General features: G+C 42.2%; 2 protein-coding genes across 3 annotated transcripts in view; one reads left to right on the top strand and one right to left on the bottom strand.

Annotated features, from left to right (window-relative positions):
* Nucleotides 1-9,200, bottom strand: part of selenof (selenoprotein F) — a 48,355-nt gene extending 39,155 nt beyond the window's left edge. The window contains exons 1-2 of the mRNA XM_008109292.3: nt 8,981-9,200; nt 4,837-5,004 (exon numbers count right to left, since the gene is read on the bottom strand). Of these exons, the coding sequence (XP_008107499.2) occupies nt 4,837-5,004; nt 8,981-9,049 (237 nt within the window). The 5' untranslated portion in view covers nt 9,050-9,200. The remainder of the gene's footprint in view (nt 1-4,836; nt 5,005-8,980) is intronic.
* A 362-nt stretch (nt 9,201-9,562) lies between these two features.
* Nucleotides 9,563-12,508, top strand: part of hs2st1 (heparan sulfate 2-O-sulfotransferase 1) — a 129,147-nt gene continuing 126,201 nt past the window's right edge. The window contains exon 1 of one of the 2 annotated variants that reach the window (XM_008109291.3): nt 9,563-9,929. In XM_008109291.3, coding sequence (XP_008107498.1) covers nt 9,806-9,929 — 124 coding nt within the window. In that variant the 5' untranslated portion in view covers nt 9,563-9,805. The remainder of the gene's footprint in view (nt 9,930-12,508) is intronic. The other variant, XM_003220109.4, reaches the window with a different exon arrangement.

The raw sequence follows: 12,508 nt of genomic DNA, 5'->3' as shown, positions 1-12,508 counted from the left end.
GAGTTGTTTGCTAAAAAAAATAATGAAAAAGGGAGGCAGTTTTAGCTCATGCCTTTTTAAAAGATAAAATATTCAGAGCAGCTTCCATTTGTAAGCAATGCAACCCTGAAGCCTCTATAAATAAGTTTGAGATAACAAATTTTATTCCCTGTAGCGGAGAATTTCTGAAACACTGAGCATACAATTCAAGGGCACTTGATTGAAGACCTTCTCTGAATCAACAGGAATACCCACAGGGTACTCTCAGCATAATGAATATTGAGAACTCATCTACTAAAAATAGCAGGTTAGTCTTGTACAAAACTATGTTGATTCTCAGTGAGTATAAATCAAGTAAAACCAAACACATTCAGCTAAGTTTTAGCTGCTTAAACAACACAACATGCAGAAAAGTTGGGGAAAGGGATATTGAAAAATCACGAGATGGTTGTTTTTTTTAAAATCCCTGAATTCCACCTCCCCTTTCATATTTTTTTAGTGGTGGTGGAGAGTCTCTGATTTGTCAGCTGAGTAACACCAAATGGGAAATTGGTTCAGAAGGCATGTATACCCAAGTCCTATTCATATGCTGTTATGTTTATATGTGAGTCTAATTCTGGTCTGCTGCTAGAAGGACTAGTGAAGGAAACTGGGAGTAGAGGATATGCATTTGGTGAGCAAAATTTTCAATGTTCAGTTTTATTTATATGATTTGAATGCTAACATATGCATGTTGTCTCCCTCCTCCATAAGACTTGTAAGGGTTTGCTTTACTCCAACTGAACCTGAGTGCTAGGAATAGTTTCTTAATCTGACCTAGTTCACCCACATACATCTTTGATATGAACAAGTAACTCTTGTACATTACAGTGATAGTATGTTAATTCTTTGGGATAGTTCTGTGTAAGAAGGCATAAGACTTGATTGCTTTGTATGGAGCTGAACTATGGGGGGATCAAGATCTGGCATTGGTAGAAAGATTCCAACTTCGCCACTTAAAAATTGGCTTAGGTGTGGAGAGATCATCCCTGTCAGCTGCAGTGAGAGCAGATATGGGAGTACCCCCAATTTCCACAGTAATTATGAAGAGGCAGATCAATTGGTGGTACAAAATAAAACAAATGCAACCACATAGACTCCCAGCCATATGCCTATCAGAGCAAGAAAACCACAAAGAATGGTCATCAAGGCTAAGCAGACTCAGCCACACTGTCAGTAAGTTAGGTTTTTCCCCTCTCGAGCTAAAAAAATTTGGGGCTAAAGTGTGCTCAATTGTTTACCAAAGAGCACTTGACACTGCGGCACAAAATGACCTTATGATCATAGCACAAGCTAGAGCCACTCCATACCTGGCTAAATTTAAATGCAACGTGGGCATGGAAACCTACCTCTTTTTTACACTCCCACTATATATTAGAAAACTTTTTACCCGGGCTAGATTTGAGCAACTCGACATTAAGTCTAAGCTAGGTAGACGCCAGAATATCCCTTATACAAAGAGAACCTGTGGGTGCCGCGAGGCAGATGCAGAAGTGGAGGACTCAGAACACTTTTTCTTAAAATGCTCCTATTACAACAGGATTCGATCTTTCTATTTAGAGCCTCTGCTTGAGAACCACACTCATTTAGAGAATAAGGAGAAACTGCACATCCTTCTACGAGGTTCAGATAAAAACTCTATTTTAAAACTGACCCTTTTTACACAAAAAGCACTGGCCATCCGCGAGAAGATGGAAGCGGACAGCTGTGATATTAATGCCAATAACAAAATCCAAATTTAAAATTTTACTATGGACAAGCCACTAGTTTTACTTACCCTTGTCCCCGCTTAAACCTTACCTTAAGGGAATAATTAATCTTAATTTTAATCTTTTTATTCTGTACTTGCACAACTACCAAGGAGTGGGTTGGTAGGCTAGTAGGCCAGGATGCCTTGTTTTTACATGGTTTTACTGTTTTACATGATTTTACTGTATGTATGGGTAAGGGTGTACGTTTTGTATGTTTTACATGTTTTGATATGGTCAATACTGACTAATCAATAAAGAGTTGTTGTTGCATAAGACTTGTGTTGCTAAAGATATCAAAGGCAAAAAGTGAAACTCATATGAAATACAGTAGAGTCTTGCTTATCCAAGCTCCACTTATCCAAGGTTCTGGATTATCCAAGCCATTTTTGTAGTCAATGTTTTGAATATATCGTGGTATTTTGGTGCTAAATTCGTAAATACAATAATTACAACATAACATTACTGTGTATTGAACTACTTTTTCTGTCAAATTTGTTGTATAACATGATGTTTTGGTGCTTAATTTGTAAAGTCATAACCTAATTTGATGTTTAATAGGCTTTTCCTTAATCCCTCCTTATTATCCAAGATATTCGCTTATCCAAGCTTCTGGCGGCCCGTTTAGTTTGGATAAGTGAGACTCTACTGTAGTACCTTCAGTATTCTAACGATAGTTGTTAATTTCCATCAAGTCAACTTTGATTCATGGGAACTCTATGAGTGAAACACCTCCACAACATGCCTACCCTGGTTCTTCAAATTGCTCAGCACTTACATCCTCTTGTCTTCCATTTTACCACACATTACCATATTTTCTAATTTTTTTTCATGTTAGGAGCGACTTGAGAAACTGCAAGTTGCTTCTGGTATGAGAGAATTGGCCGTCTGCAAGGACATTGTCCAGGGGATGCCCGCATGTCTGCTGTTTTTACCATCCTTGTGGGAGGCTTCTCTCATGTCCCCGCATGGAGAGCTGGAGCTGACAGAGGGAGCTCATCCATGCTCTTCCCAGATTCAAACTGGCAACCTTCAGGCTAGCAACCCAACCTTCAAGTCAGCGATCCTGCCGGCATAACGGTTTAACCCATTGCGCCACTGGGGGCTTCCTCTATTTTCTAATAAGTCATAAGTATTGATGGTGTGGACAAAATAGTCTCAGTTTAGTCATTTTTGGGTTCTAGGACAGGTTCACACACAGGAAATCCATAATATCCAGAGAATGTTCCTTGAGCATTACATTTCAAATGAGTGGATTCTTTTCCTATCAGCTTTCTCTATTATCCAGCTTTCACAACTGTACATAAGATATTGACATATAGGAATGTGTCCAGTGAAGGGGGACCAAAATAGTAAAAACTGTGGAAGCCAAGCCCTATGAGGAGCATCTTAGGAAGGTGCATATGTTTAGCCTGGAGAAGAGAAGGTTAAGAGGTGACATAAGGTGGCTAAGATCAAGTGTAGTAACATCCATGTTTAGATATATGAAAAGGTGTCAAGTTGAGAAGGGAGCAAGTTTGCTTTCTTCTGCTCCAAAAATTAAGTAATGGAACAGCAGATTCAAAACACAGGAAAAGAGATTCCACCTAAAAATTAAGAAAAATCTCATGATAGTAAGAACAGTTTGACCATAAAATACACTGTCCTGGAATATGGTGGAGTCTCTTTTTCTGGAAGTTTTTAAATAGAGGTGGGATGACTGTTTTGATTGTGTTTTCTTGCATGGCAAGGGGTTTGGACTGGATAATTCTTATGGTCTCTTCCAACTCCATGATTCTATAATTCTATGAAATTGTCAATACAATGCATGAATGATCCTGTATGAATACATATTTATACTTGACAATCTCATCTATTTTTTTTCTTAATTACACCTTCCCCCAAGTCCTAGTTTTTCTCCTAATTTCTTGGCTACAGAATCTCCAGTACCATGATCAAATGCTCAAAGCACTTTTTTGTGAAAAAGCAGCCATAGAAACTAGTGGTATTTGTTGTGATACCTTGATATTAAAAAGGGATTTGAAAATGTATTTAACAATATTTGGACTGGGCCCTGCGAACACCATAAATATTTTATTATAAGAAAGAAAGGGACTCCATCTTACTCTACTTAACAACTATTTTTACCACAAAGGCAAAAAACATTTAAAATCTGCAATATCTTTTGCATTGCATGTAATCTGTCTTCATTACATTATCAACAAATATAATTCACTGAGCTTCTGAATACATAAAAGTTCAAAAGACTTTCTATTTTAAAGGAACTTGATTAACTGGTAAAAACAAAAAAAATCAAGCCATAATTTTTTAATGTTGTGCATTTGGTCCAATGTCCTGAAGCTGTCCAGTCTTCTCTCATAGATTTTGCTATGCTTTTTTGATCAAATTTCTGAAAACTAATAACCTCTCAGAAAGAGAACCTTGATATTCAAGAATCAGGGCTATCACAAAAAGTAACAAAAGCCATGTCAACAATCTAGATTAACATAGCTGCTAAAAGTTATCATACAGACTCATGTATAAGTGGACCTCATGTCTAAGTTAAGGGGGAGTTTTGGGGCCAAAATGTTGGATTCTGATACAACCAGTGGCTATGCTGACATCATTCCATGGAGAGGAGAAAACATTAGCACCTCCTGAAGGGGCCAGCCGCCCATGGTTGCCATCACAATTTCCCCAGCTAGGCAGACAAAAAGTGCAAGAGCTATTCCATGGCAGAGACAGTAGAGGATGTTGGTTCTTCTTTTAGGTTCTTCTGTGATGGACTAGCTCTTGCCTTTTGTCACTACTCAGAGAAGGGGATGGTTCCGTTTTTGACATGAGTTAAGTACTCATATTGATAGGACAAGCCAGTTTTTAAAATTGATTTTAACTAAAAATTCTAGAGTTATATAGGAGTATACAGGGTAACTTACAACAACTTTAATTAAAGAACCCTAGATCTGGTAATTTTACATCTAACTGCCTTGAGTGCCTGCTGTAGGGCAAAAAAGCAGGGTAAGTTATGCAATATAACATATTTTATGTCATGGCCTAGCTTAGTTATTTTAAATATAATTATTAAACATACCTTTCTAGTTTCAGATTGAGCTTCTTCTTGGCAGCAATTTCTGCACAATGGATCAAGTTGATTCAAAGAAAACTGGCTAAGAAGGTCACAAGAACTGCACAGCAGGTTACTTGAGAAACCCAGGTCTCTGCATGCCTCTGAGGATAATTCTGCTCCATAGATAGATACCTGAAAGCAATTGAGGTATATAAATGAAACTAGTCACTCTGTAAGTAACATCTAAAACTATTCAAAACACCATATGAAAATATTTATACAACTTTCGAAGGTGTATGAGAGGACAATGAAAGTGATCAAATAGCTGGAGATCTTTGGGATACTTTAGTAGAGGGAAACGGGGAATAAGTGGAGATATGGCAAAAGTGTACAAAATTAGGCCTGGTGTGGTAAACAGATTAAAATAGGATTATTTGTATTCTCATTAACACCCAGGTTCATTCACTGAAACTGAATAATATGTGATTAAGACTACTTCATATAGTGCTAACAAAAGTGGTTGTCATGGGGAACTTTAAAAGCAGAATGGACAGATTCTTATAGGATGGGCATGAGGTAATTAAAGGCTACAAGTCACAATTAACACGTATTACCTTCAGTGCCAGAGACATTCTTCTGTACATCCGTTACTGGGGAGTATGAACATGAGAGTACTCTTGCACTTTGGTCTGATCCCAAATTACTATCCTTGTGCCCATATGCTGCTTAAGTGTTACAATCAGTCCCTGTTATCTAAAACTTCTCTTTGATCTATTTCATTTCCCACATCACAGAATTTGGCTGAAGATAGAAACAAACCATGACCACAACTTCACTACATAAAACAGCACAAATAATTTAAACATGTGTCTAAATATGATATCACAGGCCTACAAAATTGAAGATCACAAATCGTATTTTTAAAAATGTATGCTGGTTTTATAGGAATTTGGCAATTTCTTCCACCATGTACAGGTTTTTCACAACTTGCTTTGACATTTCTATATTGTAAAATGTGATTGAATGACATTCATAATGTACTTTGTTAAAGAACTGTTTGGAATCACATTTTATTGTGCCTTTTGAATATAATTACAATATATATTTTGGGGGAGGAGAGACCTAAACACTGTTATCAGGGGTTTGGTCTATTAAGATGGCATTCTGTTCACTGTGGAGAGTGGCTGCAACAAACAACTGCTCTTTCAGCTAATTTTCCTTAACATTGTGTTTTATTGGTGCCTCCCACTCAATGCATCCCCATATTATGAAAGAATTGCTTTGGCATAATTGTGATTACATTTCATTTTGAAAACCTGGAGGTGCCTGGGAAGTAAGTAGATTGGGGTCCTGGAATGGTTGTGAAGGTCACCCGGTGAGGTGTGTTTGTGCTTGAACTGAAAAGCTGGTTTGTTCCAACCATTAAACTATTCTGTGTGCTATCTTATAAGTCTTAAAATGTTAAGCTCATTTGTTAACACAGAAACCAGCGATTGATACAGATTTTTATTCATGTTATGTGCCTGAAACATGGGATACCTAGCATCAACAAATCAGGAAATGATAAGGCCTTTAAAAGAGACAGCAAAAAAGAAAATTATTGTCGTTGTGTGCTGGGGCTGAAAGAGTGTGACTCACCCAAGATTGACCAGTGAGTTTCCAAGGCCAAGAGGTGAGTCATCGTCCAACACTCAAACCATGTAATTAAAATAACTGAACAAGATTTGGATCAACTAGGGACCTCACCTACATTACCTTATATGGTCAGTGTAGACTTATAATGCATTAAGCTGCATTATATGCTCTTACACTTGAATTAAAACCTATGTGCCAGCTGTGACTATACTTTGAGAAGTCAGACTTGGCCATGGTGGTTCATGCCTTGGTTACATCCCATTTTGACTACTGTAACAGGCTCTACGTGGGACTGCCCCTGAAAAGTGCCTGGAAACTTCAACTAGTCCAAACATCTGCAGTCAGGTTACTCACAGGTGCTGGACCCAGGGAGCCTACTAGCCCTCTGCTACAATATCTTCACTGCCTGCCAATATGTTTCCAGGCCCGATTCAAGGTGCTTTAAAGCCCTAAATGGTTCATGTCCAACATACCAATCTGACCATATCTCCCACCCGAGCATTAAGATATTTTGGAGAGGCCCTTCTCTCGTTGCCGCCACCATTGCAAATGTGGTTGGCGGCAACGAGAGGGCCTTCTCTGTGGCCGTCCCGACCCTCTGGAACTCCCTCCCCAAAGAGATTAAAACAGTCACTTCCCTGATATCTTTTAAAAAACAGCTGAAAGCCTTCCTGTTCAAGCAAGCATTTAATGAAGAAATCTAACTTGAAGTAACAGGAAGGCTAAATTGCAGTGAGCTGAGTGAAGTGTGTTTCTTGAATAGACGAGTTCCTGCAACAGCAGTAACCGTTTAAATAGTCTTAAATGCTTATTTATGTTTTATTTTACAGATGGTTTTATTTGTTATATATGCTGTTTGAAATGTACTGTTTTAATATGTTGTGGGCCATTTTGGGTTCCGTTTAGTGAGAAAAAGTGGGGCATAAATAGAAATTTATTATTATTATTACAATTATTACACTGACTATGTAACAGATTCAAAGGACACTATTTGACTGTGAAGACAGGGCCTGGGTTGTATGGAGAGCTGAGCTACCGAAATCAATGGGACTTTATGTTAAGATCGCTCAACATAACTAACTCAAATCCCATTGATTTTAATGAGTTGAATCAAAGTGTGGTTTTATTTTTTATTGTTTGTCTTTAAAATCAAGAGGCCAAGTAGTGAACTTGGGATGATAAAAGTCTGAGAAAGTGAATATGCAACCTCAGAAAGAAATCCTGAGAAGTTGAAAAAATGTCTGCCCAAACTGGTAGAATTGCGGCATACGAATCAAGAAAAAGCAAGGCTGTAGACAGAAGCAGCTGCTCTTCACTTGTCTCTCTTTTTGCTACAGTAATGGTACAGGGGTTTGAGAGTGGGACTTTTGTTGTTTATGCATTCAGTCGCTTCCGACTTTGTGACCGCATGGACCAGCTCATGCCAGAGCTCCCTATTGGCAGTCGCCACCCCTAGTTCCTTCAAGGTGAAGCCAGTCACTTCAAGGATACCATCTTGCCCTTGGTCGGCTCTTCTTTTTCCCTTCCATTTTCCTGAGCATCATTATCCTCTGCAAGTTTTCCTGTCTTCCCATTATGTGGCCAAAGTACTTCATCTTTGCCTCTAATATCCTTCCCTCCAGTAAGCAGTCGGTATTTCTTTCCTGGAGTGTGGACTGGTTTGATCTTCTTATGGTCCAAGGCACTCTGAGAATTTTACTTCAACACTACAGTTCAAAGGCTCAGCCTTCCTTATGGTCCAGCTCTCACATCCATAGGTTACTACGGGGAATACCACTGCTTTAACTATGCAAATATTCCTTGCCAATGTGATGTCTTCACTTCACTATTTTATCGAGGTTGGCCATTGCTTTCTTCCCAAGAAGTAAACGTTTTCTGATTTCCTGGCTGCAGTCTGCGTCTGCAGTGATCTTTATACCTAAAAATACAAAGTCTGTCACTGCCTCCACGTTTTCTCCCTCTATTGCCAGTTATCAATCAGTCTGGTTGCAATAATCTTGTTTTTTTATGTTTAACTGCAACCCAGCTTTTGCACTTTCTTCTTTCACCTTGGTTATAAGGCTCCTCCGCTCCTCCTCGCTTTCTATGGAAATCAGGGTTCAAATCCACTGGGTGATCTGGAGCAAGTCACTCTCTCTCAATTTCAAAAAAGGAAGTTTTTTCGTGTCAGGAACGACTTGAGAAACTGCAAGTCGCTTCTGGTGTGAGAGAATTGGCCGTCTTCATGAAAGTTGCCCAGGGGACGCCCGGATGTTTAATGTTTTACCATTCCGTGGGAGGATGCTCTTATGTCGTCGCATGGGGAGCTGGAGCTGACAGATGGAAGCTCACCCTGCTCCCCGGATTCGAACCGCCGACCTTTCGGTCAGTAGTCCTGCCGGCACAAGGGTTTAACCCATTGCGCCAACAGGGGCTCCAGAAAAACCAGTGATAAGTTCGCCTTAGGGTCAGCCTAAGGCAACGAAACCACTTTCCCTTCTGGGCCCTCGGCCTCCTGAGCAGAAAGCCACAGTCCGCAGCTCCTTCGACTTACCGCCTGCAACAGCGACATCAGCCACACCCAACAGCGGCCCAGTTCTCCCGCTGCCTTCCTCGCCGCCATGTTGGCGCTCTGGCGGGCACCGGCAACACTACAGGAAGCGCAGCGGTTAGGCCCCCGAGCCCATAGGGTGCCTGAAGCACTGCCGGATTCGAGCTGTGACGAAAAATGCTTTTCGGCCCCTCCCAGGTAGAGAAAGACGGTTTAGAAGGATCCGAACTTGAAGAGTTTACCTTGGCCTGTGACAAAAGGGCCGAAGTGCTTTTAAGAACCGGTGCTGCGCTCGTATTATTTTCCAGGCATATCGCAAGGAAAACGAATGAAGGTCTGGAGATTGACCAGGGCGCTGGCCAATCGAAATGCGACTCATGGTAATTCTCAGGAAGTGTGGGAACGTTAGACCAATCGGGAAGCGGCGTGCGCGGGAGGGCGGGCGGTCGGCTCGCTCCGGCGAAGTGCGTGCGCGAGGAGGGCGGGAGGACGCAGCGGGGAGCCAATGGGAAAGCGGGAGGTGGAGAGGTCCAGGCAATGGGAGGGAAGCGTTGGGGGCGGAGCGTGTTCTGTGGCTGGTCAGTGGCAGAAACGGTGGGCGTGAGCGCGGCCGGGCGTTCGGTTGCTGAGCAGCGCACGCAGATTGGCGGTTGGGTGGTGGTGGAGGAGGAGAAGGAGGGGCGCGTGCCGGGGAGCGCGAGGGCGACGACGCTGCTGCGCCGGCTGGCTCTGCTCCTGAGGTGGCGACGAGAGGAGGACGCTTCCTTGGCGAGGGATGTGAGGAGCGCGGCTTCGCCTTCGTTCGGGATGTCGTGACCCCCCGGGCCGATGGGGCTGCTCCGGATTATGCTGCCGCCCAAGTTGCAGCTCTTGGCGGTGCTAGCCTTCGGGGTCTCCGTGCTCTTCCTGGAGAACCAGATCCAGAAGCTGGAGGAGTCCCGCGGGAAGCTCGGTGAGGGAACACGGAGAGAGAGGGCGAGCGAGCTGAGGGAGGGAGGGTGGGGGCTGCTTCCCGCCGCTGTCCTGGGAGGAAGGGATGCTGTCTGGAGGAGCCTTGAGGCTGGGCAAGCAAGGAAGGGGCCAGAAAACGGCCCAGATCTGTGTGCCTGCCTGGCCTTCTCGAGAGCCGCTTTGGAGGCATCTTCTGCAGAAAAGGCGATAAGCGAGGGACCCTGTCAAGCCTCTTCTCTGCAGCCACGGGTGCTGCGCCCACACCATCACACATCTGGAAGATATATATGTGTGTGTGTGTGTACACTTGCATACATATACACATACATATATATGTATACACACACACACACATATGTATATGTGTGTGTGTGTGTGTATATATATATAGCGCGCGTGTGGAATCCCCAAAAGCAAGCCTTTATTTTTGCCATTTTGTCCAAGGGATGTCCTTTCACAACGCCTTTGTATGTAATGGAACTTGAGCATCCATGGATTTGGCGATCAACCGGGAGCCCTAAGACCAAACCCCAGCCCACTATCTTTTTTTAAATGTCATTTTACGTTTCTTACAGTATCATAGTCATAACTATGCAGCCTATGGGATTTTGGGAGTTGTAGTTCAAAAGGAATCCAGTGGGTGACTTAGGGTGAGTCCCATATGCTCATGCTATAAAACCACATCTACACTGGCCACCGAAGTTGGTCTCATATTGGTACTGAAGAATTGTAGAATAATAGTGTTGGAAGACACCACATGGGCCATCTAGTCCAACCCCCTGCCATGCAGGAAAAGCACAATCAAAGTACCCTCGACAGATGGCTATCCAGCCTCTGTTTAAAAGCTTCCCAGGAAGGAGCCTCCACCACATTCCGGAGCAGAGAGTTCCACTGCCGAACAGCTCTCACAGTGAGAAAGTTCTTCCTGATGTTCAGGTGGAATCTCCTTTCTTGTAGTTTGAAGCCATTGTTCCGCGTCCTAGTCTCCAGGGCAGCAGAAAACAAGTTTGCTCCCTCCTCCCTATGACTTCCTCTCACATATGTATACATGGCCCTCATCATGTATCCTCTCAGCCTTCTCTTCTGCAGGCTAAACATGCCCAGCTCTTTAAACCACTCCTCATAGGGCTTGTTCTCCAGACCCTTGATCATTTTAGTTGTCCTCCTTGGACACATTCCAGCTTGAAACATCTCCCTTCAATTCTGGTGCCCAGAATTGGACACAGTGTTCCAGGCATGGTCTGACCAAGGCAGAATTGAGGGGTAGCATTACGGCTATCATGTCTCCTGTCAACCTTCTCTTCTGCAGGCTAAACATACCCAGCTCTTTAAGCCGCTCCTCATAGGGTTCGTTCTCCAGACCCTAGATCATTTTAGTTGCCCTCCTCTGGATGCTTTCCAGATTGTCAACATCTCCCTTCAATTGCGGTGCCCAGAATTGGACACAGTATTCCAGGTGTGGCCTGACCAAGGCAGAATAGAGGAGTAGCATGACTTCCCTGGATTTAGATGCTATATCCCTATTTATGCAGGCCAGAATCCAGTTGGCTTTTTTCACTGCCGCATCACATTGTAGACTCATGTTTAATTTGTTGTCCACAAGGACTCCAAGATCTTTTTCACATGTACTGCTGTCGAGCCAGGCGCCCCCCATTCTGTATCTTTGTAGTAACTGTGAGGCTGCGGACCTTATTTTAGTTCTTGGGGATAACTGGGTTGTCATAAGCTTCCACATGCTTATGACATCCTTTCACATATTTATACATGGCTAAGAAAGTGGATTTGCTGTGCAGATGATTACATAGGCAGCCTTTCAACCAGTTTGAGGCCTGCATCTGGTTACACAAACCACAGAGCACTGATATGGAATTAAAGGCTTTCTTTCACATGCTTTCTTAGAAATTTGTTGTCTGGCCACCTCAATTTTGAAGCCAGCTTCAAACTGCATTGAATGGTCAGCATAGATCGGGCCTTTTCCCACATTGTGATATCAAGTCAAAGGGTGGGAGGAGACCTGATGATTGCAAAGAATGTAAATAACTGGTCTCACTTGGAATGCAGAAAATTACCTAAAAATTGAGTTTCCTGTTGGTCTCAGTGTTGTGAGGTTGGAGACAGAAAGTGTTGATATCTTGTGCCAGTTTGTTCTTTTCATTCAATGTTTTGGATTTTTTTTGCCCATCTTCTATTTTAGATTGCAAACTTTATAATCAGCATTAATTCATGTAAAGATAAATCTTTCTAGCAGAGTAGACAACACTGCTTCTTTCTGAAATAGTTCTAATTGAGAAAAATTAGCTATGTGCAGGAGGATTTTACTCTCTCTTTATCATATCTAGATATCTGCCTACTAAATGTAGTTCAGAAAGCAGTCTGAGCTACAGTTGCAGCTTATCTTGCAGGAACAATAGTTCAGAGTTCTCTTGATTTTTGGGTAATAGATGAGTATAGGTTTCAAGAACTGTACCTTCATGTTCTTCTTGGCAAGTGAGATACCGGTTAAAATTTGAATACCTTACTTAGCAGGCAATGTTCTACTTGTAGATCTGAGTTTGCAAGATACTTTACAATGTCATGGAT

The sequence above is a fragment of the Anolis carolinensis genome, chromosome 4 (assembly GCF_035594765.1).
Source record: "Anolis carolinensis isolate JA03-04 chromosome 4, rAnoCar3.1.pri, whole genome shotgun sequence".
Taxonomy (NCBI): domain Eukaryota; kingdom Metazoa; phylum Chordata; class Lepidosauria; order Squamata; family Dactyloidae; genus Anolis; species Anolis carolinensis.
Note: the sequence above shows the minus strand (reverse complement) of the source record. Positions and strands in the feature narration are given on the sequence as shown.